The sequence below is a fragment of the Coffea arabica genome, chromosome 11c (assembly GCF_036785885.1).
Source record: "Coffea arabica cultivar ET-39 chromosome 11c, Coffea Arabica ET-39 HiFi, whole genome shotgun sequence".
In the NCBI taxonomy this organism is placed as follows: Eukaryota; Viridiplantae; Streptophyta; class Magnoliopsida; order Gentianales; family Rubiaceae; genus Coffea; species Coffea arabica.
In genome coordinates this window covers 32576789-32603430 of record NC_092330.1, presented here as the reverse complement: position 1 = coordinate 32603430, position 26642 = coordinate 32576789, and the positions used below count along the sequence as shown (strand labels likewise).

General features: G+C 36.7%; 1 protein-coding gene across 1 annotated transcript; it reads right to left on the bottom strand.

Annotated features, from left to right (window-relative positions):
* Window positions 1-505: 505 nt before the first annotated feature.
* LOC140017057 (probable manganese-transporting ATPase PDR2) lies at window positions 506-25024 on the bottom strand. The gene is made up of 22 exons (XM_072071418.1): window positions 24388-25024; window positions 23975-24262; window positions 20014-20103; window positions 17033-17235; window positions 16205-16277; window positions 15902-16074; window positions 15615-15786; window positions 13955-14059; window positions 13758-13868; window positions 13565-13651; window positions 13217-13399; window positions 11187-11237; window positions 10975-11100; window positions 9198-9277; window positions 6357-6465; window positions 5473-5601; window positions 4664-4729; window positions 4461-4532; window positions 4069-4220; window positions 3654-3765; window positions 3458-3574; window positions 506-1952 (listed from the first exon to the last, which is right to left on the bottom strand). Exons 2-22 carry the CDS (start codon window positions 24221-24223, stop codon window positions 855-857), a joined length of 3558 nt encoding a protein of 1185 aa, XP_071927519.1. The 5' UTR covers window positions 24224-24262; window positions 24388-25024; the 3' UTR covers window positions 506-854.
* Between the last annotated feature and the right edge of the window lie 1618 nt (window positions 25025-26642).

Here is a 26642-nt window from a genome sequence, read left to right as displayed (position 1 = left end):
TTTTAGAGTGAGAGGGTTACTATAGATGATGTTTTAGATGAATTTTGTGTTTCTAAAATAGGCCAAAAATAGGCACTACGAATAGAACAAAAATTTTGTGAACACTTCTGGTCCTTGGAATTTAATTTGGAACAGTACCGTCTGAAAACTACTATTATTGGACTAATTTGGATCCTCCTCCAAATTTAGTACCAAGTTAGCTCACTAACAAAACTTTGAGAAATGCCAGTGTCTCAAAATTAAAGTGGAGGGACCAATCTAACCCCATAATATAACTAAAGCTAGAGGTTATAAGGTCAGAGAACAATTTGTCATTTTCCCTCGATAATATATCATGATTTTGCCCTGAATTAAATTATAAAATGTTACACATACAAGGAAGGACAATTCATCACATTTTGCATTGAAAGCAATGTAACCCTGAAATAAATTTTTTTTTAAAAAAAGGATACAAGTGCCTGCACAAGGAAGAACTGTTTTCCAGTATAAACGAGACAACCTTCAGTTGAAACAAGTTCGGAAAGGCTGGATAACCAAACAATATACGGCATCTTGGTACAAAATTCTTTGGATAATAATGGAGATTCGTTTTCCTTCTAAACATAAAAATGAAGGAATAGTTTCCTATCTCGTTCTTCTGAGATATCTATTAAAGAGTATGGAAAGAAAAAGGGTCAAAAATCTTCCGCACAGGGTAAGGCACATATAGGTATGAATGATACATTACTTGAAATTTCTCCAAAGCTGAACGGTGGCATTGCTTTCCACTAAGTCAAAAATAGCTCCTAAGAATGCTTGCCTGTAGATGCTCAAACTCCTGATGAAAATTCTGCAGACTTGGATGCCCTGCAAACTCAGACGCGTTTCTTTTTCTCAAGGTTTGCTGCAACTTGCCTTTGTCGCCTTTTCCAAGAAGGCATCTTACCAGGGAATGCCCACCTCAATAGCCTTTCCCAGCTATAGCAGACTATAAACATGACAGCTGCCCATATCAGCAACTTATTCCTCAATCCTTTGGGCAAGGGGACTAACTTGAGCCAGTCATTCAAGTCCCTAAACAAGTCAGAGGTAATCACTGTGAAAAAGCCTACAGCAGCCACTAGTGCATATAGGAAAGGCTTGTTTTCTGGTATACTCTGGTTGAATGGATGGCCCATATAGTTCACAGCAAATGTAGCAACCTGTAGTATCATGCTGACCATGTATGAAACTGTGTTCACAAGATTGGGGTGAAAATCTGAGTCTGGCTCAATACACTCATCTGGCATGTACTTCTCAGCCTCTTTCACAGAAGAAATCAAGAAAAAGAGGTGGATCGCAAACTGTCCCATCAGGGAAAGAAAGACATAGGCACAGAAAATATTAGGATGAGGCCGTTCAGCTGAAAGGGTTGGAAGGGGACGAGCATGAGAGATAAATAGGAAGAATGCAGCTGTGAAAACCCCACTAATTGTTGCCTGAACATCCCCCAACTTGACACCATCCAGATACATTACGCTCAACACATAGGCGGTGGCAAGGCAGTTAAGTCCAAGTATCTTGAACATTTGGAGGGTAGTCACAAGCGTACTACGGCCTTGACGAATTATGTCAGTTGTGGGGGCAACTGAAGCATGTTTTGCTGTAAATGGCGATGCCATTGAAGCATCCCCAAGCTTGACGATAGGAGCAGATCGACCATCACTGTCTTCATTTAGCTCATCCATGAGTTTCTTCAGCTTCTGCTTTTGCATCTCTGCAGCTGTGAGATGGCGATTAACAGCTTGATTACTAGAAGATTCAGACTTTGAGATAGGTTTGCTTTTCGAAGATCCTTCTCCATTTTCCACTGCAGGTTTAATTTTCCTTGCTTTAGCAGGTTTTGCACTTTCACCTTTTGCTGATGCTTCATTTGAAGACTTTTCACTTTGAGTGGGGGCTATTGCATTCAGTAGAGCTACTCCAACATGAGCCTTAAAAAATAAATTAAGTAATTAGAAAAATAGTACCATACAGTCTGCATTTCTAAGTTAAAGAAGCTAATGATCTGAAAAAAAAAGGAAAAGCCTGAATAGAAACCAATAATCTCCAAGGAAGAAATAGTTTTCAAACCACCAGCAACCTTAGTAAGTTATAAACAAGTTCTGATGAAAACTTGGACAAACTTGACGTCACTATAATGCAAGCAAAGAATGAGGATAATGTAAAACTCCTAAATCTGAATTTTAACCTGCAATCATGGAAGTTAGAAAAAAAATCTTGAAAAATATACACAGCAGAATTGGTGACCTAAGCCCCTAAGAAAGCACCAAACTGGCCATAGAAATGCTTGGACAGACATATTTTTCTTATCCAAATAAGTCTTCCACTAGAATATTATGCAAAAGACGGTGACATCAGGAAAAGCTCAAACATTTTTAAACCACCTTTTACCATATAAATACATAAACCCTGATGAACATTTCGACCAACATGAACACTAATCTTGCTTCAAGCATAGAATAAGGAAAATAAATTGGGTCATAAAATCTGGCTTAAAAAGGCAGCATTGGCAGTTATTCAGAAAGCACTTTTGACCAGGACAAAAGGGGGGCGAAAATATCAATCCCAGAGGCAGTGACCACCTGAGCCATTAAAAAAGCATCAACGTGGCTATAGAAGAGATTGCATTAATATATTCTTCACATCTCATTTTCACATTCTATCATGTTAAGTCATCCCCTAGTATAGTTGTAGAAATTGGGGAAATCAGGAACATTTCCTGATAGCATTGTCATAAATGCAAAATGCAAATAGTGCAACACATTAAAAAGGTAGCAGGCCAAATATTATGAGGCATATCTAGTAGGAATTTCAGCAGGAAAGAGACGAGAATGTTAGATAAAATAAATTCCTTAAAAATTTATTGGGGAGATAAGCTTAAAAGCCTTAAAATTTCTTTCCACAATCAAAAAGAGAGGAAAAAAAAACTCTCCCATCCCAACCCTGACAAAAACATCAGAATGTATTAACTTTTAATTGTACATCAAAAAATTTTTACAGTTTCAAGGTCATTGTTGCAAGATTATGAAAGGGATGCAATCAACCACGAATTTGCAAGAAAATATTGGGTGTGTTTGGATTAGGAAGATTTGAAATAAAAAATTTACTTCACAAATTCCAATCACCTTTTTATCTTTCCAATCACCTTTTTATCTTCCCAATCACCTTTTTATCTCACATACATCACATCACAAAAAGTGTTACAGTAATTATCTTAAATAAATCATCCAAATAAACTCCTATCCAAACAAACTCAATGAATGTTAATGAAAAGTTATTGACACAAGAAATGAGTTTAACTTCAAAAACTGTAGAGAAGGACTGAACAAACTTGGAAGGCAGTTTAGTGACTTAACAAGACTAAAGAAATAATTTACAAGCAATAGACAACTAAAATCTCAACAGATCGAATAAACAGCTCACAGTAATGTGGCACCTGTTTTAATGCGCCAACATCATTTGTCCCATCACCACACATCAATGTTACCCTTCCTACTGATTTAAAAGTGGTCAAAATCAGTTCCTTCTGCTCTGGAGCAACCCTTGCAAATACCTGGCAAATTAGAGATACTATGTCAGAAGAGGAGACCATGCAACGTTGAGATATGTTTCACAAATGTATCTATCACAACCTTCACATATGGAATGACTTTATGAACAGCAGAACTCTGCTGTAACATTTCCACACAGTCACCTCCAACACATAAATCATGCGTTTCTGATAAAGCTTCAACCTCATTGTCCCTGTGACCAAAGTAAGAGTCAAAACTTATCTGAAATTTACAAAGCAAAGAAAAGAGAGGAGAAACCAGACACCAAAGGTGGATATCCACCTTTTACAAGACAAATAAAAGAATGTCTCTTCAAAGATAAAGGATGTAACAAAAGTCAAGACATACATGGTCAAACAGAGCTCAACGTTAACATTTCCACATATTTGTGGAAATTAACAAACAGCAAATAAAAATGAAGGGAAAAAAAAGGACAAAGGCAAAGAATAACTACATTGCCTGCTTATGCCAAGTAAAAAGCTATTCATGTTTGCACCTGTAGCTAATAACCTCAGTCTCATCAGGTGAAACCCACTCGTATCCTTCACCACTCTTAGCTCGGCTGAGAATTAGGGCAGGTTTTGTAACAATATGAACTTGACTAGCAACATGGCAAGCTGTCAAAGCTTGATCACCTGTAATCATGACCTAACATAAAAATACAATGAAAAATTTTAACATTTTGCATCCTTTAAATGCCATTTATCTGTACATGAAAATAAGAATAAAATTTGCCATTGCTTGCCATTGCTGCAAATAACCCAAAAAACCATCATAGGCTACATACTAATGACTAACATCTTCTTAACAATTGCTATTGATTCTCATCATGAAATCTTGACAAAAAAAAAATGGTTCCATTTGTCTAAAGAATTTACAATTACTCACCAGATCATGTGATGATCCTTTCAATTCAGTCAACACAGTGGCCGAATCTCCTCTGATAGGACAGTTGAAAACCTGAATAATACAGAAAGAGATTCAAAACTCACTTCACAACAGATGGTCCATGCAATAAATCTAAAATCAGAGGCTACAAGAGAGAAAGTGCAACATCAGAAGAAATCAGATGCAAGCAATAGAATAAATACCGCAAAGCCAGCAAAGTTAAGTCCACTTTCCACCACATCTCTGTCCAAGCTTCTCACTTCACTAACCTTCAATGATGTAAATCATAAAGATGACTTATAAGCAGAAACTTAAAATGAAAAAGCAATGGAAAAGAAAATTGCACCACAAAAACATGAATAAAAGATACACGTCTTATGTCTTTAAAAAAGGGCAACGGCAAAGGTGTGCATTTCACAGAGAGAGAGAGAGAGAGAGAGGGAGAACAACGGAAAAATGTTAATGAACTAGAGCACATTGAAGCATATAATGTGATTGAGACGGATGATGGACTTTCTTTCAAATGGCCGCCATCCTTGGCATGGGAAAATAACACTGACTAATTAATTAGACATTCAGAAATTTCCCAACAACAAAAACTTTGACATCGATGCAAGGTTCAGGTCCCCAGTATGACTCCTTATTACATACTCTAATTGTATACCCAGGAAAAGGAACCGTAAAAATATTTTGCCTCAGATAAAATGTTTTACGTATCAGGAGAGGACAGAAAACTTGCCAAGATAACACCTCCATTCTCCAATATTGATTCTATATGATTATCTTACAATTTGAAACCTTCAGATTAAGCTAGTGGAATATAAAACATGACCTCAAAACTATATGACACATTTATATCGAACTCTAGGAAGATGTAAATGAGGTTTGACCAAATTCTAGGCACTCACAAGACACAGGTACATATGCCTAATACAACCATTTAAAAAAGGCTGGAACAGGGCAAGATTGAGATCTAAGAGTAGGAAAATACTGCTGAAACAAAAACACTTACTGACATCTCTGGAAGAGATTTAAAAGCGAGAGCCAATACACGAGATCCCTGACGTGTATATTTTTTGTAAGTCTTGACATAAGATGGAGGTACATCAATAAGCCTCTCCTGGATGGTTTCTGGTGCTCCCTGGAGTTCAACAGGTAGAAACAATCAAAATGATCTCTCACCAGAACATAACACATACAAAACATAGTCACCAAGGCCAATTGTTTGTCTTCTTTTGTCACTAAAACTTTTGGGTGCACAACGGTAAAAGAGCAGGAAGGAGAATTTCATGTTATGGAATAACATTCAGAAAGCCTAACTGGCAAGGCAAAGAACTGGCACTGTAGCTAAACAGATTCCTACACTACTGCCTTTTATGCAAATATATGTTTGGATGTTTAGAGCCAACAAACTCAAAAAACGCCCAAAAGAAATATATACATGTTTATACATGTGTGTGTGTCTGTGCAAATAGCAGAAAGGTGTTTTTGTCGTCGTGATAGTCATTCCCCACATAATAGTCCCAGCACATGTGTATGAAAAGCTGATGTCAAATTTATTAGAAACTCAAAATGAAAATTTGGATTACAGTTCCTGTCATTTGTTAGGAGGAATTCCTTACAGAACAGGCAGCTTAATCGTGCATCACAGACAAATAGAAAAAATGAAGCCAAACTATCAGGGATTGAGGATAAATGAAAAAATGCCCAACCATATGCTACATTGTTAAGGCATACCCCACACAACATAGCCAAACCACTTAAATAGTAGAAGAGATACAAAATCATAAACAGATCAGAAATCAGACAAAGTCAAATCAGCCATGATACTTGCCACCCCCTTATGCACAAGAAGAAAGAAAAGCAAAAAAAGATGTCAAATATCAATATCCATACCTTCACAAAAGCAAAAAACTGCTCCTGAACACGAACAACAACTGCCATTCTTTTAAGATAGGAAGCAAAGTGGTGCCTCTGCACAATCTGAACTGCATCTCCACTACCCCTGCAGGTTGAAAATTTTGTTTATTGCAATTCCAAATAATTTGTTATAAAAGGAAAAAATAAACAATATTATGAGAAATCTTAAACAAATTAAGTGACAGACATTAATTACTGAAAAAACTAGAATCACTTGGTAGTAACAAATCTCATGACTGAGAAAATCAAAAGGGTGGGTTACTGAACTATGTCAAATCTCCGGAGATGCAACTCAAGTATAAGCGGGTATAATAAAGACAATCACATATTAGATCTCTGCTGCATAATTGTAACAAACATCCTTTAAGCACGTAACAGCAAAAACCAAAAAGGCTGTGTAGGCCTTTTTAACTTTCAAATGTTTGTAGTTAACTGCAAACCACTCTTCTATGCATCATCAGTGAATAAATAACGAATGACCATTTGAGAATTTCCCTTATTGGACAATCAGGTTGACAAATAAAAGTGAAAACTAAACCTATTATCGGGATTTCCAAAGATTGGTCTCCAATGGAATGCATCGAGTTAAAAATCATCAGCCCATTACCTTGCATCAATTTTACCTAAACATACTACCATTCCAGGCAAGACTCAACATTTAGACTAAAATAATACCAATTCCTGGACAGTAATGCACGAGCGGAGCAGGGAAAATAGCAATAAATTAACATCACCTCTTTGTATCTGTCCTGTTGTTATGAAACATGCATTCATGAAATGCTACTTGTATCATGTAGCCAAAGATTGATTCGAAGGATCCTTGTCATTAGAAAACATTTTTCTTAAAAATGTGCAAGCTAGAGAGCACTGGGCTAAGATAAGTCAGGGTAATCAAAACTAAATTCCCCTAGGTTTTCTACGTACTGGGTACACCTTGATCTTCTAAAATTATGCAAAACTAACCTACAGAGAAAGTGTTTGATTAACACAAAATAATGTTTCATAGAATTTCAAGAAAAGGAAGCTCAAGGCAATCAAAACAAAAAAAGGGAAGTTCAAGTAACTGATCCAAACAATGAAATATTATCTATTAAAAAATCCAAAAAGAAACAATAAGAAAGCAAAACTCACAATTGACATTTGTAAAATCTTCAATTAGAGTCTATACAGATAATGTACAATCATGAAGAAGAGTTCATTAAACAGAAAGCTAATCCACATGTAGGGATGGCAACGGGGCAGGGATCCCTCCCCCATCCCCCCCCCCCCCGGTTGCCAAAAAACTCCCCCAGCCCTGCCTCACTTCCCCTGCGGGTGCCCGCAGGTGATAATTTGATTTTTTTTTTTTCTAGAAGCCTTTAGTAATAAATCAAAGTTAAATTCAAAGAATAAAATAAAATACGGAGCTGAAAAAAGTGAAAAAAGAAAAGTGTTGAAATAAAACACCAAGAAAATTAAGAAACTCAATTGGATTGTATAGATAACATTTGGGAATATTCCTAGAACACGTAACATGCTTGTACCAAATATCAACTAGGAATTTGGATAGAAATGGAATAAAAGTTATGTTTAGTTGCCAAATATTCTAAATTTGTTATTATTAGATTATATAATATATTACATTTATTTATATTAATAAATTGAAACGGGGGACGGGGGGACAAAAATTCCCCCCGTCCCCGCACCCGCCCCGCCCCATTACTCCCCCTGCGGGGCGGGCACCAGCGGGTACCTGCCCCCGCTGCCATTCCTATCCGCATGGCATGTCAATCTCTTCAGCAAAATTACTAATTCAAGTCAGACCTCTTTTCTGTTTCCCCTCTCAAAGCCAACAATATCTCCATTAAAGTGAGAGCAAACAAGAAATCAAATTTCAGGAAGCAAAAGCTTATGTCTGCTTCAACCAAACACAACTATCATGTCAGCACCAAATGAGTCATTCAAAAAAATGACCAATGAAATGGTGAACCACCCAAATATAGTCATCAAATGCAGTCTCAGTCAGTAATGAGTTCGATAACAATAATGTACAAGTTTCATGGAGACAATTAAAAACTCTAAAAAGAAAATAAACTAGAATTTCAAAAGTGAACAGCTTCATTTGTAACACAAGTAATGCTTCTCTTGCTACATACAATTTATCTTAGCAGTATTTTAAGTACCTTTTCTACTTAGGGCCAGTTCTCACTTGACACGGCTTTTGGTAAAGGTTAATTCTGTAAAAGATCAAAGTGATATTCCAAAAAGACGGTCCTTGGCAGCTTCTGGTTTTTGCCTAAATTCAGCTATATTAATGATAAAAGCAGAAAGCAAAAGCAGTTGAATGTAACATTACAGATTTTTTAAATTTAAAAGTTAGAAGTCCAAACAAGCAGCTGAGAACAAGCCCTTAGGTAAATAAATTAGTATGCAAGTACACCCAGATTGTTTGAAAAAGGCATCTAATCAGGTGTCAACCTAATAAATTGATATTTCCCACATGCAACACTTAGCCAAAAACCAAAGCAGACAAAGTTTAACAGTTGCCAGTGCAATATGCTGAGACAAGAAAATTGTGCTCTTAAAACAATCTTACACCTCTCAGGCCTTTATGGCAATAGATTTATGTTGAAAGGTACATTAAATAACGCAAAGTTAATTTATATTTTGACCTAGGACACATGCATGACAGAGAGTGGAAAGATAACATTCAATCAACAGTAATGACTACGCTTTGAAACGGAAAAACAAATAACTTTCTTTTGAATTGCAAACCACAACAACTAGCTTTATCAGCTCAACAAAGGGAAAAAATTATTATTAACACTATTGACTTACTTCTTCGGAATGGCCTTTTCATCTGATTTGTAGGTCCAATCAATTCCCTTAAGAGCAGCCTTTTCAAGAGGATCACCAACCTGCATTCAAGTATGGAACAATATTACTACAGAAAATTTTTGCTAGCACAGAGGCAGCCCTAGTTCCAATATTGTTGGAGAAAGTAATGCAGAAACTAGAAAATGGGTAATGCACTGGATTCAATAAGCCAGTCCAATTCATACGAGAGATTAGAGTGCAAAGATCTCAACAGACAATGGGAACTCTGGAAGCATACAATGGCATAATCCTAAAAGATATTCATACAGCCTTCCCCAAGACAATGGCAACTGCAAAAGATTGCTCAACAGCCAACTAAACATAACAAGTACATGTTCAGTTCAATGCATCAAGCAGCATATCATCAATTGCCCATCATTGTCAAGTTTTTGGTTTGGAAGAAGTCGAGGAAGGGGTGTCTTCTCCCATTTCTTTCACAACCCCACTTAATGTAGACTACATGCAGTAAATAATATCAAATAAGGGAGTTCAGTAGAGTAATAAATGGTACAAGAAGCAAACTGCAGAAAAGCAGAGGACTTGAACACCCTCATATTCTTATTTGTATGTTTCAAAATTATCTTCTATGTGCTTATTCTATTTCCTACAGGTTAAGTGATTGCATAATCTGTAAATCTATATTTAGGGAAACATTGCAATGACATAGAATAAATATTTGTGTGGATGGTTATATTGTAACCAAATTATCAGTATAACAATGATTTGATAAATATCAAAGTTTTTTATGTTTTTATCCCACAGCAGAATATTGACAAAAATAATAATAACTTCTAATTTGAAATACAATAAGTTTGCAGAGTCATCTAGTCATTACAAATATTTTTACAAAAACTAGATCCTTTCAATCATGAGTTAGATGACTATCCCAGGCACCAGATCAATTCAGCTAGGAGTCGGGAGGCACTAATTCTTGGGATGCTTAAATATTATAACAACTCAATGCTTCTGATCCAGTTCGCAAAACCAAATGACCCTTCATGGAATTAAATAGAGTGTCACAGACAATAACGGATTGCAGCATCTTGAGCACAATCATTAAAACGTCCAAAGTACTTTTGCTTGAAGAGGCAAACAATATTTCTGAGGAAGAAACTTTCATCAATGAAAGTACAGCATCCCCAAGCCTTGTCTTTATTCTACTTTCGTCCAACCATTAAAGGCTAGTTTTAGATGCCTTAAAGGCAATCTTGCAACATCCAAATAGGAAAATGTAAGAAGGACGATTTAGCATTTTGTAGCATTAAAGTGGCCAGTTTAGATTATTACACAGGAAAAAGCGATACAACTGGTATTTCATTTTGGAGTATCCAAAATCTGCTAACTGCATCAATTTATAAAAGCTCCATTACAAATTCACTTTTTCTTTAATGTTTAGACTATCCAACGATGGAAATTATGGGATCTCTATTTGAACTCTCCATTCTTTTTTCCTCCCGAATTGGAGGAATACAAAACTTTGATAGGCTCAATCTTTCTTTCCGCCAGCCCCCACACCCAATACTCAACAACACACTATGGAGGCAGTTGTGTTTGATCTGCTTCCTACAGAACGCCTTCTCAACAATTAAGTGCAAGTAAATCTTATTAATCTACTGAATCATCGACAAAATATCATGCTCAATTGATCATGGAAGTAGGAATTATTTGCAAAAAAATTCATGGATGAACAACATAAAAGCAACTATTGTGCATAGTAGCCAAGAAGTCTAAAGAATACCAGCTTGTTGTCCACAAAAACCAAGGCATGACATGAAGCAAGAATTTCCTGAGTGCGTCCTGGAACTTTACTCATTTCTGTCTCTAATTCCTCACGATCAGTTAGTCCACCAACTCCAGAAAATTCCTAAAGGTTAAAGAGTACCATAAGAAAAACGATTTGGCAAAAATGCAAATGTCAAATACAAATTTTCAAGCTTCTAATTTTCATACCATATCATCAGATGTTAGTGTGCCAGTTTTGTCAAAGCAACACATATCAACCTGCAGAAAGCAAAGAAACCTAATTTAGATGAGGACAAAATCAAGAACATTGAACACTATGGATCAGCAAGGGGGGAAAAATCACTTTCTACACTCAAAATCATATACAACTCATATCCAACAAATATCCTGAAGTTTCATGAGTATAATCACATTAAAAGAGAAAAGGATACTAACAAACATGCTAATCAAACTATATAATATAAGAACTTTTAATAATTAGTCTAATGATACCAACAAACATGAGTTATTCAATTTGACACCCGTCATCAAACAAGTAGCAGAAACCCACCAATAAAAGGTAATCCAACATTCAATAATAAAAACCTTATCCAAATTGCTCCATATGACAAGTTCGCTAACTAATACAAGCTGACCTTACTGATGTAACACAGCAACATGGCAGAGGCACCCAAGTGACCCAACCCAATACATGATTCCATTACAAACCTCCACATCTGGAGACAAGACAACCCATCCTAACCAGTATCATCTCAAATTCTCTTCCCAGCCAGAGGTAAAAGAGTGTTTATGTGTTCTGTATGGAGAAGTAAAACATTCACTCTCACTTTCTCCCCTTTACTAGTAATAAACATAGTCCAGCACCAGCAATGCATCCGCTAATAACAGAGAACTCATATCTCGTCACACTGTATGATTGCCAAGTTAACTAAAAAGTATAAGCATGAAATAAACCATCAACAATCTTGTCTACATTGGATACAAAATAGTAACTAGCAGCCATACACCCAAATTTGCACCACAAGGTCGCACTATGATAATCTACATCACACGAAGCTCATTTGTTTGGATTTGTCGACCAACAACTTCATATCCCGAATAAGTACAGATTTGATTACACGGAGATCAAGTCCAGCATTCTAACAACTAAAGAAAAATTGATCTAACATTCTCCACTTTATTTCATTTCCAGGGGACACAAAACCACTATTTGTTACTATCAGATCCCATAGAAAAAGATAGGGTTCCCAGCCAAACCCAGAAACACTAAGCGAGTATTTAATTAAACACAAATAATTTCCTAAAACATACACCGACATCCACCATCTAATAATGATTCCCATTAACTTTATGAAGGCTGACAATATTAGATAATATGCAAGAGTAAGTTGTTATGCAGATAAAGCAAAAGTGAAGTTTGCAAATCTAAATCCATCATTCAGCTTCCATCACCAAACTATTCCCACCTTAACTCCTCTCTCTTCCCCTTGCCTGCATTGTTCCCAAATTTCTTTTAGTAAGAAGAGTAGATATATTACTATGTTCAACTCACTAACTATTTTCTTTAAAATAATCATGTTATTAAACAATGTTATCACTAATCAAGATTACTACTTCAAACAAGAACTACACCAATGATTTCAAAAATACAGTGATAAATATAATAAAAGTCGAGAACATGATGGAAAAAGCTTTCAAAAATAAAAATGCATAAAATACAATTAAATATAGTTTAATTTGTCATCCAAACACAGGAAATTGGAGAACCAGTCATCATTCCCTTGTAGAATAATCTCAACCAAAATAAAGCGTATACATGTCATAATTTCATATATGAAACTCCAACATTTTCATTTGATTCCAACTCTTTCCCAAATATTATAACAAAATGAATCAACAAAAATAGTAGAATCTATTGCAAGGATCTTTCCCCGATCAGACATTAACTAGGACTGACCTTAAATGTCCAAACAATTCGATATTAGAATACATCTCAAGTATTATATCAAGCAAAGAAAAGAAAAGCTGATCACCAGATGCTTCACGACGATTCAAGGAGACACAAACGCTAAAAAACAGTATTAAATTTCCATATTCTAAATATATTTGCAACAAGAGCAAATATACCACCTAAATATGCATATGTAACTAATAAATTAATGATGCCACAGCCAACAGCAAAATCAGTACGGTTAACTACTATTTAAAAGAACCATAAATAAACTTGAACTTCTAACCTTCCCTGCAAATGGAATTCTAAATGGTTCTGTGCAAAATATCCCACGACGTGCTAAAGCAATCAAAGATGTATTAACAGCTATGGATAATTCCATCGGTAGCTCAGGTGGAATCACAGAAGTAATGATCAGGGAACAACTTAAGACAAGCTTGTATCTACTCCTTGTCGGGTCCTCAAGCCCCTGCATCAGAACACCATTTCATCATAAAAAAAAGAGCAGAAAACGATACATGTGCATACTGTGTATTCGCAGAAATGCAATACACATAAATGCAAAAGGAAAACTAGGTAATTTTAGAGAACAGATACATAAAAAGATTCACTAGGCCACAAAACCAAAAATTACCTTTTTAAGAACATAACCTGCTGCAATTACTGCAAAAACTACTAAGAATAAAATAAAGAGTCCGCTTTCCCAGCTGTTAGCAGTAACCTACAAAAATTCAAATAATTGAAAAAAACTTTAAAGATACTGAAAGATGAGGAAAAACAGCCAGTATATTCAACCAAGAAAAGAAAATAATACATAGACCATGTACCCTCTCAGTAGAAAATAGAATAGTCCGCATCAATTTTCCTTGGCTGGTTTCAAATCCCGTTCTTAAAACAACAGCCAAGCAGCCACCATCAGGAGTTTTCATATGAAATGTCTAGAACAAGTGACAAAGAAAACAGGATTACCATCATGTACATCAAACAGCAAAAAATTAAGGTTTACATGATTAGGATAAACAACCTTATCGGGTGTATGCTGCAAAATTTTAGTGCCACCATAAAGAACATGGGTTTTATCTCGTCTAGCTGATAATTTCTCATCTGTTCCTCTACCAATGATTGAAACCTGAAAAGGACATTTTCACATTAAAAATGTTGAAGAGCATCAAAAGAATAACTTATAAAAAACAAAAGACAAAAAAAGACCAAAAAAAAAAAGAGGAAACAAGAAGACCATGAGATGCGGATCCAAAAAAAAACTACCCAGCTAGAAAATTGATTTCAACTGCTTAACCACTAAAAGAGTTCCACTGAAGATACAGATGCAGCACCAGTAAATGAGTAATTTGTGTTGGCCATCAAAAAAAGTTGTGCAGAGAATGCAATGCTGCATGCAGATAAATCTCTCAACTAGTTCCTTCTTTCAAATATAAGACAGTAAAACTAAGAGGCCAACCCCTCAGAGAGATCTGGTTCATTGATACAAACGTTTTGCAGACCTCACTCAAAATGCAGATACAAAGGCAAGCACGATTGCACACTTGCTGTTAGTGTACCAAAAAAAAAACAGGGAGAGAGAGAGAGAGACATCTGTTGTAACCATAAACTCTTCAATCCAATTTTAAGGAGAATCAAGTTTTCATAGACTGTTCAGATAAGGTACCTTACTGTTCAGGGTGCACAGAAAATGTAACACCTCACCTTATAAAAAATTAATGGGTGTTGGCTAGCTCCTATCCAATTTTAAGCAGAACAACTATTTGGTAAGGGTAAAGATCAAGTCACAACTTGTGCTAAAAGACTCAAAAGGCTTTACCTGAGTGGACCAACAAGCAAAGTTCAAACCTAAATTAGCTGCTTACCAGCTTTACAGGAGCTTATTAAGCATTCTTTGTCCAGAACAGTAAAACACTTAATGTCACATTTGAGGTTTTCATTTCAAATGGTGAAATCAGGGTGCTTAACCTTCACAACAAGATGCTTTAACTTGTGTCCCGGTCTCCCTACTTTAATCTGAGTGGAGCTGAACAATTGTCCTAACTTAGCGAACGTTCAACCTCATCAGAAGAGCAAAAACAATTGTCCATTACCAATCCCACCCAAACATGACAAAACAAACTTTCAAGAAACAAAGGCCACTTTTGGATAAAAATCCAAACTTGGCTTGGGTTTTTGAAAGAGGGAACTAGTTTAAGGGTTTCCCAAAGCCTTCATCATTTTTCAACTATTAGCTTGCCCTTTCTCACAAAGAGTCGATACTGCAGAGAACATAGGAGTCATATATTTTCCCCCAGGACACGGCTCCACGAACAATTTAGATGTAATAATTTTTCCAAGATATCAGCACACTTATGCAACAAGAAAATTAAAGAATATTAAAACAGTAGCTTTTTAGCTATATTTTTTATGTTGTTAACCTCCAGGATATGCACTTATGCAAACATGCACTTTTCAAGCATTAACTCTCGCCAAGAAAGGTGCAAGCTTTCGTACATTGAACATCTCAATTGATCCCATGAAACATTGTGCCAAATACCAATCAATTCTATTTATTTGCCAAACAAAGAGTAGCACAATCATAAAATTCCCACAAAAAAAAAAGAAAAGCAAAAAGCAAAAAGCAAAAGTTTCCAAAAAATGGTTTTGTGGGTTAGGGAAGAGAAAAAGAACAAGAAGACCACCTTCCACTGAGGGGTAGACTCGCCTGTCAGAATAGCTTCATTTACGATCGCACTTCCAGCTAGCAAAAGCATATCAGCTGGCGCAGACTTATCTTCTCCTGCTGGACCAGTAGAACGCCCAATAGACACAACATCCCCAGGCAAAAGGTCTGTCCCAGTGAGTTTAACCCATCTACAGTTCAAAATTTTTCACTACTCAGCAATAGCAAAAGATTCCAAAAAAAGATTGCAAATTCAAGAACATGAAGGGGGGGGAAAAATTAGCAATAGCCATAGGCAAAACATACTTCCCACACCGATACACCATTATTGTCTGGTTGTCTACTCTTACACGTCTGAGCTCAGTGAGAGTCTTTAAACGACTTTTGGCCATTGTTGACTCAAACATAAACAGCATAAACAGGGTAAAGAGACTGTAATACCAGTATTCATCTAAACACCATAAGCCCACACAAAAGACCTACAGAAGCAGCATCAAAAGAATAGAAAGAGCAAAGAACACTATTAATCACAAAAATAATGAACCGCAAAATCGGAAGAAGACATTTTTTTCAAGCAACACAGAAGTACAAATGTAAATGACGGCAGACCTGGAATACAAAAAATGGTTCCATGACCTGCTCTTTCATTAATTTCTGGAATGTGGGCTGAGGATATTCAAATCTACATAACAAAAAACCAACACGAGGATAAAGGAATTATATGAAATGTAGATGCAAAATATTCAACAGAAGTACACATTGATGAGCATAAATGTGATATAGCATAAAAAAAATAATAATTACTTTAAAAGAATTGCTCAAATTGATGCTAATGTTGGACTATGACTATACACCAAAATGAAATTGAAGTATCCAATAAACCTATGTCTACTTGCAGTGATTATAAATTTGTATATTAGAGAAGTTTATAATATTCTGTACGCTAAAATTTTCAGAGGGAAGGAAGAGAAAAAGAAGTAAAAGCATTCAAAAACATTCCACATGATACACAAAAGAGATTAAACGGAGATATTGCTAGAACATCAAGCAAAAAGGCCTTGTCTTTGACAGCGACATACTATTTGAAGTGAAAGTCTCAAAGCACCATGTACCATTTTCAAATTGTCAGGTTATTTGTCTGTGTAACTGCATAAACAAAGGAAAAAAAAAAAAGAAAACGAAAAAGAAGATGCTGCAATAAAATCCAAAATTCTCTCAAGGTCAAAATCCAAGAAAATCACTGAGAACAGGATAAAATCTTCTGGTAACACTGGAAACAACCACAAGAATCCCACTCAGAAAGAAATTAAATCTTTTCTAACATAAGCAGATAATATGGGCAGGGATGATTGGTTGCTCATCATCAGTCTGATGTGTAAAATTCATGTAAATGAAGTGTGGGATTCGGAACACAATTAACAAAAATGAACAACTTACGCATTCCGTCCCCATTTCTCAGTAGCAGCAACAACTTTAGCCTCAGTGCCATGGCCAGTGCTTTTCAGATAATATCCAAATGTTTCCTTAGAAGGATAAGGAAGCTTACAAAAAGTTTCCTTCTCCTTAGAAAAAATGAAACACTGCTTCCTGAAATCAAAATAGATCTCTTCCACAGCCCCTAGGTTTGAAGATCCTGCCAGCTGCATAGAAAACAACTATCTTGAAAACTGCTGAGAAGATGAGGAAGCGGCTGGAGAAATTATAGTTTAAACAGGTAAATGAAGGACCTTTTTGGTAAAGGTAAATCAGACCCAGCAATGGGAGTCAAAGTCAATCATACCGAATTATGTTTCGTAACAACCACCAGAAATGAATTTAAAGGAATCATAGTGGTCTTCAATGGGTTTAGTCACTCCGACAAATTTAGTGGGTTTCACCCCTGTTAACCTACTTAGTTCTCCACTATAGTGAAGAGAAAAACAAAACAAAAAAAGTTACAAGTATCCAAGAAGAAAGAATGCAGCAAACTCTCCCCATGCCTCCACCTATGCTCCACGAATGCCCCCTACCCCCAAATTCATTTGTATGAATGTTTTAGTAACTGATGGTGGAGCTAATTTCCTTTAACCCAATGACTCATTTTTATACGTGTATTTTTGTTTTTTAACTTGGGTTTGATGGGAAAAAATTGCTGAGTGCCTGCTTCAGCTGATGGTTCAGGCCTACTATTGTGGTTGTCAACCTTGTACCCAAAAATGAAAGCCTATCAAAAAATGAAGTAAGATCATATGTGGTTTCTTAAAATTGATGCCTGCTGGTAGTGGTTGACGGTGGTCAAAAGCGGTGCATTGGCAATTGATGGTGGCACTGTGGCGATGCTAATGTGCTAGGGTTTGCTGGTGAAGAATAAGGAAGAAGAAGAGAAACAGACAAGGAAAAAAGACAAAGCAAAGGGCAAAGTAAAAGAAAGGCCAAAAAACGGAATTATTCATCAATGTAAAAAGAATTCCCTTGCCTGTAAAAGTGCAGCCCAAAAAGAAAAAGGTATAGTATCTGTTAAGCTCTCAAATCAAACATCTGATTGTTTGTTTGGAATAATTTTCTTAACCTGGATATCCTCCATTTATGAATGAGCAAGATGAACCAGACAGCCGCAATACATATTTTCTTTTCAAAACAAGACAGAGTGGGGACAGCATAAAGAAAAAGAAAGACTGAAGAAACAAAGTATGGGATTATGACTTTTCATCTCCAGCGAAAATATTGAAGATTTTGTCATTTGTACAAATGCATAAAGAATCATAGAGAGGGTGTGTTGAAAAATCAGTATCGCACCATGCAAATTGCAAGAAGTTGGAAATCCTTTCAATCCCCTTTTTGTTTGTTTGGGAGGTTGAACGAATTCGAAAAGAAAAGATTTGGAGTGGGCAGTCATGCTCTTGAATGCAAAAGTGGCATCAACTGAGACAATTCCAAGTACAGGTGGTAACCGTATAGCCAGAATAAGGGTTGGACAGATCAATTAATTGGTCATGCTCAGGTTCGACTTCAACCTCTTAAACATTATAAGATAAATCCCTTTTAGACAGCCACTCAAGCACAAACCTATCGATTGCCCTAAAACACCCTACTCAGGAATCATAAACTCTTTGCTGCCACAAACTTTTTCACTATCAATACAGCAAAACTCAGCCACCTATAGATCTTTAGCTTAATAAGCCCCAACCATCTTGACTGCTCCCCAATCAACTTCTCCTGCAGTCACTGACACGAACTCAAATTTCCCTGCACGGTGTTTGACAATGATGGTGCAGTGGGTTGGTCACTCACAAGAAGTTCATGTTTATGATATTCCAAATTCAAAAAAGTTCAGAAATTTCAGACAATGGGAATCTCAATGACTATTCACTTTGAGGTTTGGTGCAATCATTTTTTGTTCTTTCCAGACAAAGTAAATGATGAAGTGAGGTTTTGCTACACAAGAGGAACGTGATCTATAATTATTACCTTCTCAAAAAAAAGATTGTGAGAGCATCTCTTTATGGAATATTGGGTGATTTGGGGAACATTTACTCTAGGACATGAAGTTGCCAGCGTCGGCCATAGTCAATTCAAAGCTTTTCACTAAATTTCTAGTATTTTGCAGGCCAATGATGGTATTTGTGCAGAAAATGAAATTCAAAATGGCGTGTTCATGCAAATGGTACAGATAATTCAACAAGCAATGGAGAGGACAGTTGGCACTTGCATTAATATTTTAGAATCGGAAAGCCAAAAGGTAAAGGGGAAACGAGGGAGAAAATAAAAGGGTAAAAATCATGTAAAAAGATAGTTAAAAAAAAATTATCATGTCACCTTGAGAATAGGTCTTACAGGCCCATTGATAACCCACCTAATACCTTATAATCATTTGTTCAATTGGAATTTCACCCATTTATTAGTGATCCACTTACAACCCACCCAATTACACACCAAACTTGCCATTTGCCACCTATCATTTGCCAGGTAATAAACCATCCAGAATCTGGATTAAATATCGAGGCCATCATAGCATCGTTCTAATAATCTTTCAGACAAGTGCTCCAGAATCTAGTGGTCAAATCCCTAGTACAAAGACAACTTGATCGGGGGCAGTTCTCATGTGAGCTATAATGGACGTACAAGTACAGGGGATAATTTTCAGAGAATGGAACTCTAATTATTCACTGCCATAGGTAAATCATAACATAGCCAGGATGTACAGGTTTTTAAATGAATACTTCGTATTTCATAATATAGCTATTTTGTGCCTGACAGATACTGTAGCATCTAATGGTGTAACTCATATTACTTACAGCTTTAGTGAAATCATGACAACCTATTGAAAGCAGTATATCCAAAGTCAAAATGAAAACAAAAATAAGTTGAAATCAGGATTCAACTCGTGGAACAAGAAGGCTGGAAATAAAAAATCACAAGATTATCAGCAGGCTTCGAACCTTTCGAAAATGTAGGGGCACAATTTCTTTTGAACCACAGAATTTAGCAGGAATAACTTTACAGGAATCTGCTTGGTGAATGTCACTGACCTGCAAAATGGAGCATGTAAAGAGAACACAAGTCAATTTCAAAGTCAAGCTAGAACTCAAAACTTTTCGCCAAAACGAAATAGTGCCGGGTAGTGAACCATAGTAAGTGTTTATTGACTCCCATGTGTATGATCATTGTAGAGAAATGTGAGAGAGAGAGAGCGAGAGAGAGAGAACATTTATGCAACAATAAATAAGCCTCGAGACAACAACGCAAGTAATCCACAGCAAACTGCATGTAAAATATACAATGACCAAAGCATCTATGGAACAAGATGAGAACTTTATGTCTGTTTTTTTAAGACAAACTTTGAGAAGTTTTTTTAAGTACTTGAGGGTCTGTCTGGCAGGCTTGTTATAGAAATACAAAGTTCATCTACAGTAAAAACACTAAAACACCCACAAGTTTTGGTGCCCAAAAAAAAATGGCCATCGACTCACCTCCATCCCCTTTTTCCAGCCACCTTTTCTCCCTCTACACCCCTCCCCTCTTGTCCACAGCCACCAAACCTTTCCCCCTCCCTCCTACACCTCCCTTTTCTCCCCCTTTCCTCCCTCCTCCCTTCTTGTCCTAAGCTGCCACACCTTTCTCCCTCCCCACTCCTCCTCCCTTTTCTCCCCCTTTCCTCTCTCCATCTAGGGGTGTTAAAAAAAAAAACAAAAAACAAAAAAGCGCTTAACCAAAAAAACCAAATTGATCCAAACCGAAAAATAGGGTAACCAATCTGGAGTATTGAAAACAGTTAGGTTACATGAACCTACTTGAAAAAATAGGTTAGGGTATGGTTTTTAATATTCAAAAACTATGGTTACCCAAAACTACCCGCACGTATATATAGGAACGGTTAGGGTAACTGATCCACAAACCTCAACCCATAACCATTTAGCCGTTTACCACTACATTAAGAGACCATTTACTAGGACGATGATGTTTTATGGTTATTGCCGCTTTAAATACATGATTTTGAATAAGAGTTGAATGACTCATTTCACGTCAATTTTCTAATGTATATGTACCTTCTACATAAACTGTTCTTCCTTTGAATGTTATATTCATGTCTTCATCCTATACGCAAGCATGTTACACATGTACCATGCTTATCCAGATGAATCACATTCATTGGTAATCAAGATTTGTCTATCAAAAAAGATTTCATTTTGTTATTCCTTTTGTTAAAAAAAAAGGAAGGAAAATAGTTTGTTTCTAATTCCACCAATGAAGACATTTGTAATGGAAGGATAAACATAAAAAGTTTGAATAAGTTGGCCTTCAATAGAAATAATTCCATGTATTGTATCATTGTGCTTGTCAATCTAAATTTTTTTTTTAACACTCATAAGCATAAGAGATTTAGATTGCCCTATATATCCGAACCCATCCATAGGCTAACCGGTCATTGGTTAACCGATTATACAGGTTTAGGTTATGGAATACAATTTTGCTGAACAGCTATATGAGGTTAGGGTTAACAAAATTACAAATGGACTAGTTACCCTACCTCCATCTCCCCCCTTCCCAGTGATCCCAAGGATTTTGTGTTCTACAATGACCTACAGCAAGTTTTAGACAAAAACTGCCATCCATACAGACCCTAAGGCTTAGTTTGGGAGTTTAGACGAGAAGAGAAAAGAAAAGAAAAGAAGAGAAAAACTATGATTTTCTTCTCAAGTTGATTGGGAGTTTAGGAAAGAAAAAATGATTTCAGGGTATTATAATTTTACCGTTTAACATTTTATAGGTAAAGTTGGCATTTTGAAAAAGTTTACAAAGGTTAAGTGGAACTCTCCTTTCATTTCTTCCCACTTTTGGGAGGAAATTTTTTCAACCAATCTATCCCTCCATTTCCTTCCACTTTCCTTTCTTTTCTTTCCACTTAAAATTCCCAAACCAGAGAAAATTTTAAATTTCCCTTATTTTCTCTTCAACTCTCAAATCTCAAACTAAGCCTAAGGTACCAAGGACATATGCTACAAACAATTCCTTACGAACTGAGATGTTTTATGCACAATGCCTAAAACTAGGTAACCAGTTAACTCCATTTGGATGTCAAATATGCCACTATTCAAATTTTCACAATGCACAATAATATATTCAGATCAGCTTCACTAATTGTAAAGGTTATGGTTAAAGTGCTAGTAACCAAAACGAATGAATTTAAATCTCTTTAAGAGTTCCATACCAACATCTCCTAGATATGGTAATAGTGACAGCATGCAAATGAAAAATGTTGGGACTACCTCAGACAAAGAAAGTGATAAACCTATGGAAGAAGTTCCTGTCCATGGTCAGACCTAGGGTGGGAGACAGTCAAGATCCAGAAGAAATAGATCTCCACCCCTAAAATTTTGAAAATTCTCAAAAAAAGTCCTTTTAAAAACTAAATATTTGGCCCCACAAAGTATTAGAAGATTCAATATTCCAGTACATAGTTCATCTAATATCAAATTTTTTCTTATCCCCCAACCAAAAAGTAGAAGTTCTGCATCTGTCTATGAAACACATGAACATTATGAGATCAGCACAGCACAGGTGAGAAATGGCAACAAGTATCAAACATGACACATACCAACTTTGCCACAACTGCAAAATATAGGATGTGACAACAAGTTTGTCGAAGAATCAAGGTAAAGTTATTTCATTAAAACCAAGGTTCAAAAGGATAACCAATGACCATATAAAATTACGAAATTATCATGTGCATCCATCAATTGCAATGTTTGATGTTGAACACAAGTTACTGCTGTGTTCATGGACTTGGTAAGTGGTAGAAGGTCAGCAAAAGAAAATATTGCTCTTGGAGTCACACATATAACATGTAGCCACAACACATGAAGAGAAGATAATGAACACAATCTGAAAAAGGATTTATCACCAGCAAGAAAAAACTGAACTCCAACCATGAAAAAAAAAAAAAGAATTACACTATTCATCAAATTGCTTGTATATCATTCCAAGGAGGGCTTCCCATCTAGATAAACAGATTATCCTCCACCGATAGAATCAAGCCAAATCAACCCAAAGAGTCCCAATGGAGCTCAAAATACAAGAAAATACCATATTCCCATAATTTATAGGAAGACATCAGTTGCTGCAAGGTAGCTTGAAATCAAAATTTTTAGAAATTGCAAGAATATTTGGAAACCGACGCTGAAACACAAAATGAGATCATCAAATTCAGTTCCTACTCATATACTTCAAGAAAAGACTCTCAACTGAACCATCTGACACAATTGTCAGAAAATTTCGTTTGTGACTGAAGGGTGCTATTTCAGGCCCCCTCATTAAAAAGCTTACTTCTCAACTAATGGTGCAATCGGAACTTAATGATAAGAAATGCACAGCAGAAAGAAGGTTCAAGAACTCATAATCACAAAAAGAAACAAACTGTATGCACAATCTGACGAAATAACATCAGGAGATTAAGATTTGTGGATGTTATATTCAGGCCTTATATCATTCAACAGTGTGAATTTTCCAGGAAATCCAACAAACTACATTTGAAAGAAAAGCAACAAGGACTTCATTTGCAACATAATAAGATTAAAAAAAGGTATCACCTTCTCCAATGAGCAACAATAAAAATTAGTGAAAATGGAACACTTGAAGACTCTTTTAAGCTTAATGTATGAAGACGGCACAATCTTGGGCTATTGGTTAAAGGGCATTTGTACTGATTTTTGTAAGATATTTACATGTAAAGTGTGAATTCAGCAGTACATATTGCAGAAATAGTTGTACCAGTGCTCTTTATATTAAACAGGTTAATGCATCTTAGTCTTTTCTAACATTGCCATGTCACAGCCACAACAATAAACTGAAAACAATTAAAAAGAGAGTTAAAGATCACAAAACAAAGAATTCGACGTTTACCTTAGAATAATGGACAAAACTTCTGAAATCAACGGACCAGACGGTGAAGAGAACAACCAAGATATGAATAACGGAAAAGCCACCGAGTACTATAAAGGCATCAAAGATGTCTAAGCTAGGAACAATTGCAACTGCCCAAAATCCATATATTATAGCGAACGGCCAGGCATCTAAACGCCACAGCCAGTGCCGCTTCCGCAGCAAATCCACACTATCCACCACTTTCCCACCAACATGATACCTCGACATCTCAAATTCAAAACTTCAACCAGAATAATCCTCAGCCAACTAATGATATTTCAAAAATCACACAAAATTGAGTCCATTAAAGTCCCATAAACCTATATTAACGAACCAAACAGATAAAAATCCCAAATAAAATAAAGGGTTTGCGAAAGAGAGAGAAGAATTACTTGCGGAGAGATGCCAAATCCGTCGATTGACGAGCTATATGATCCAAATATGATCGGAATTGGGAGGGTCTAGGGTTTTGAAAGAGGGGATTGAGAGGAGGAATCAATCGGAAAACAAAGCAGAGTGAAGGCGAAGTTAGAAGTACTACCTTGTTCTTTCTCTTTCTCTTTCTCTTTCTCTCTCTCTTTCTCTTTCCCTTTTTTCACCTCAAATCCTATACTTTTCTTTTTTTTCACCGTATCCTGTACTTAAATTGCATATACTTTTTTGTTTATCAATAAATTGCATATACTTAAATTTCTTTTTTCGCCAACAAATCTTGTACTTAAATTTCATCAACCTCACAAGTATGTCACTAAATCGACTCTTATGCAAATTCAATTTAGACCCAATACAAATTCCGTTTGACAAATGAGTTTTTTGAATATTTGGGGTCACACGAAGCCAAAAAATTTCGCTTCGCTGACTGTAGACGGATATTATTTGTAATCAGATACTACGCGATGCATCAATAATTGATGCACGTTAAATTATAACTGTTCATTATATTGGGTAGAGCAAATCTCAAGTGACTCCCTTGTCCATTGTTCACGTATCTATCCCGAGCGTTTTTGAGTTTTTTGGCTGTGTGGGATCACAGAGGGCCAAAATTTTCACTTCGCTAACTATAGACGCATACTATTTGTGATCAGATGCTACGCGATGCATCAATGATTGATGCACGTTAAAGTATAACTGTTCATTGTATTAGGTAGAGCAAATTTCAATCATCCATCCTTCAGATGGTACCACGTAACTCCCTTATCCACCGTTCACGTGTCTGCCCCCGAGCGTTTTTGTAATATTATAAGACGCTCGAAAATATTCGATATACCATGTGTACTCTATCAATTTTATCCAATATAATAGATACTTTGCAATAGATAGACTGGCATCATAACATTGGGCCTGTTTGAAATCTGAGTTTTTTGAGAATTTGTCTAAAACTTTACTGTAGTGCACTGTAGAAGTTTTTGAAAACATTTTGTAGAAGTTTTTATAAGGTGAAAAATTTTTTTGTAAGGTGCAAAATTTTGTAAAAGTTTTTGTAGAATGAAAAACTTTTTTTTCCTTTTCTTTCTTTTTCTCTTTCTCTTTCTTTTTCTTTTGCTTTCTTTCTTTTTTCTTTTCTTTTCTCTCTTCTTCTTCTTCTTTTTCCTTTTTCTTCTTCTTCTTTCTTTCTTTCTTTCCTCCCCGTTACCTCCCAGTAGCACTCACGCCCGCCACCCCCTGTGCCCCTTCCTTCTCTGCCACCGTGACCCCCTCCCCCCACCACCCCCTTTGCCACTGCGACCCCCTCCCCCCGCCACCCCCTACCCTTTCCCCTCGCCACCCCCTGCCCTTTTCTCTGCCAGCGTGACCCTCTCCCCTGCCACCCCCTACCTTTTCCCCAGCTTCTCCCGCCACTCCCCCTCCCCCCGCCACCCCCCTGCCTTTTCCTCTGCTAGCGCGACCCCCTCCCTCCGCCACCTCTCCTGCCCTTTCCCCAGCTTCTCCCGCCACCTCCCCTGCGAAACCCCCTTCCCTGCCACCCCCCTGCCCTTTCCCTAGCGCGACCCCCTTCCCCGCCACCCCGCGGACAGCGCTGAAATAGTCCCCCGGTTTCTGGCAAAAAGCATTGTGGAATTTGCGGAACTTGGAACGCTTCATCGTGGAGGATTTGCTCTTCTGCATCCAGTTGAATAAGGAAACCATTACGTTGAATTTGATGTCAAATTCCTCTATTCTGGACTTTTTTTCCCCTTTTTTTGCCTTTTCTGGGCTATGATTTTGCTTGTTCGGTTCTTGGGGTTCTATGTTCATTTTTTGTGTTTGAAAATGAAGGATTTAAAAACCGCCTGAAATGGGGAGGGGGAAGGGGGCAGGGGAGACAGAGGGGAAGAGGAGAGGAGGGAGGGAAAGAAAAAAAAAACTTTGTGTATGGCCGAAACTGGCCGCGGGAATAGTAATCGGTGTTGGAAGTGGTGGTGGAGGTGGTGGCCAGTGGCGGAGGATGTGGTGGGTTGGGTGGGGGAGGAAAAAGAAAAAAAGTTTGAAGGAAAAGTTTTTTTTGTGTATTTTTGAAGTGTGTAGGTAAAAAGTTTTGAGAAGTTTTTTGGGATTTTTGTAGCAAAAGTTGTTAAAAAACTAGTAGATAAAAAAGTTGGTCAAAAAACTCACTTCCAAACAAGCTCATTGAGTTGGATGATGTTATCTAAGTTGAGTTCCAAACAGT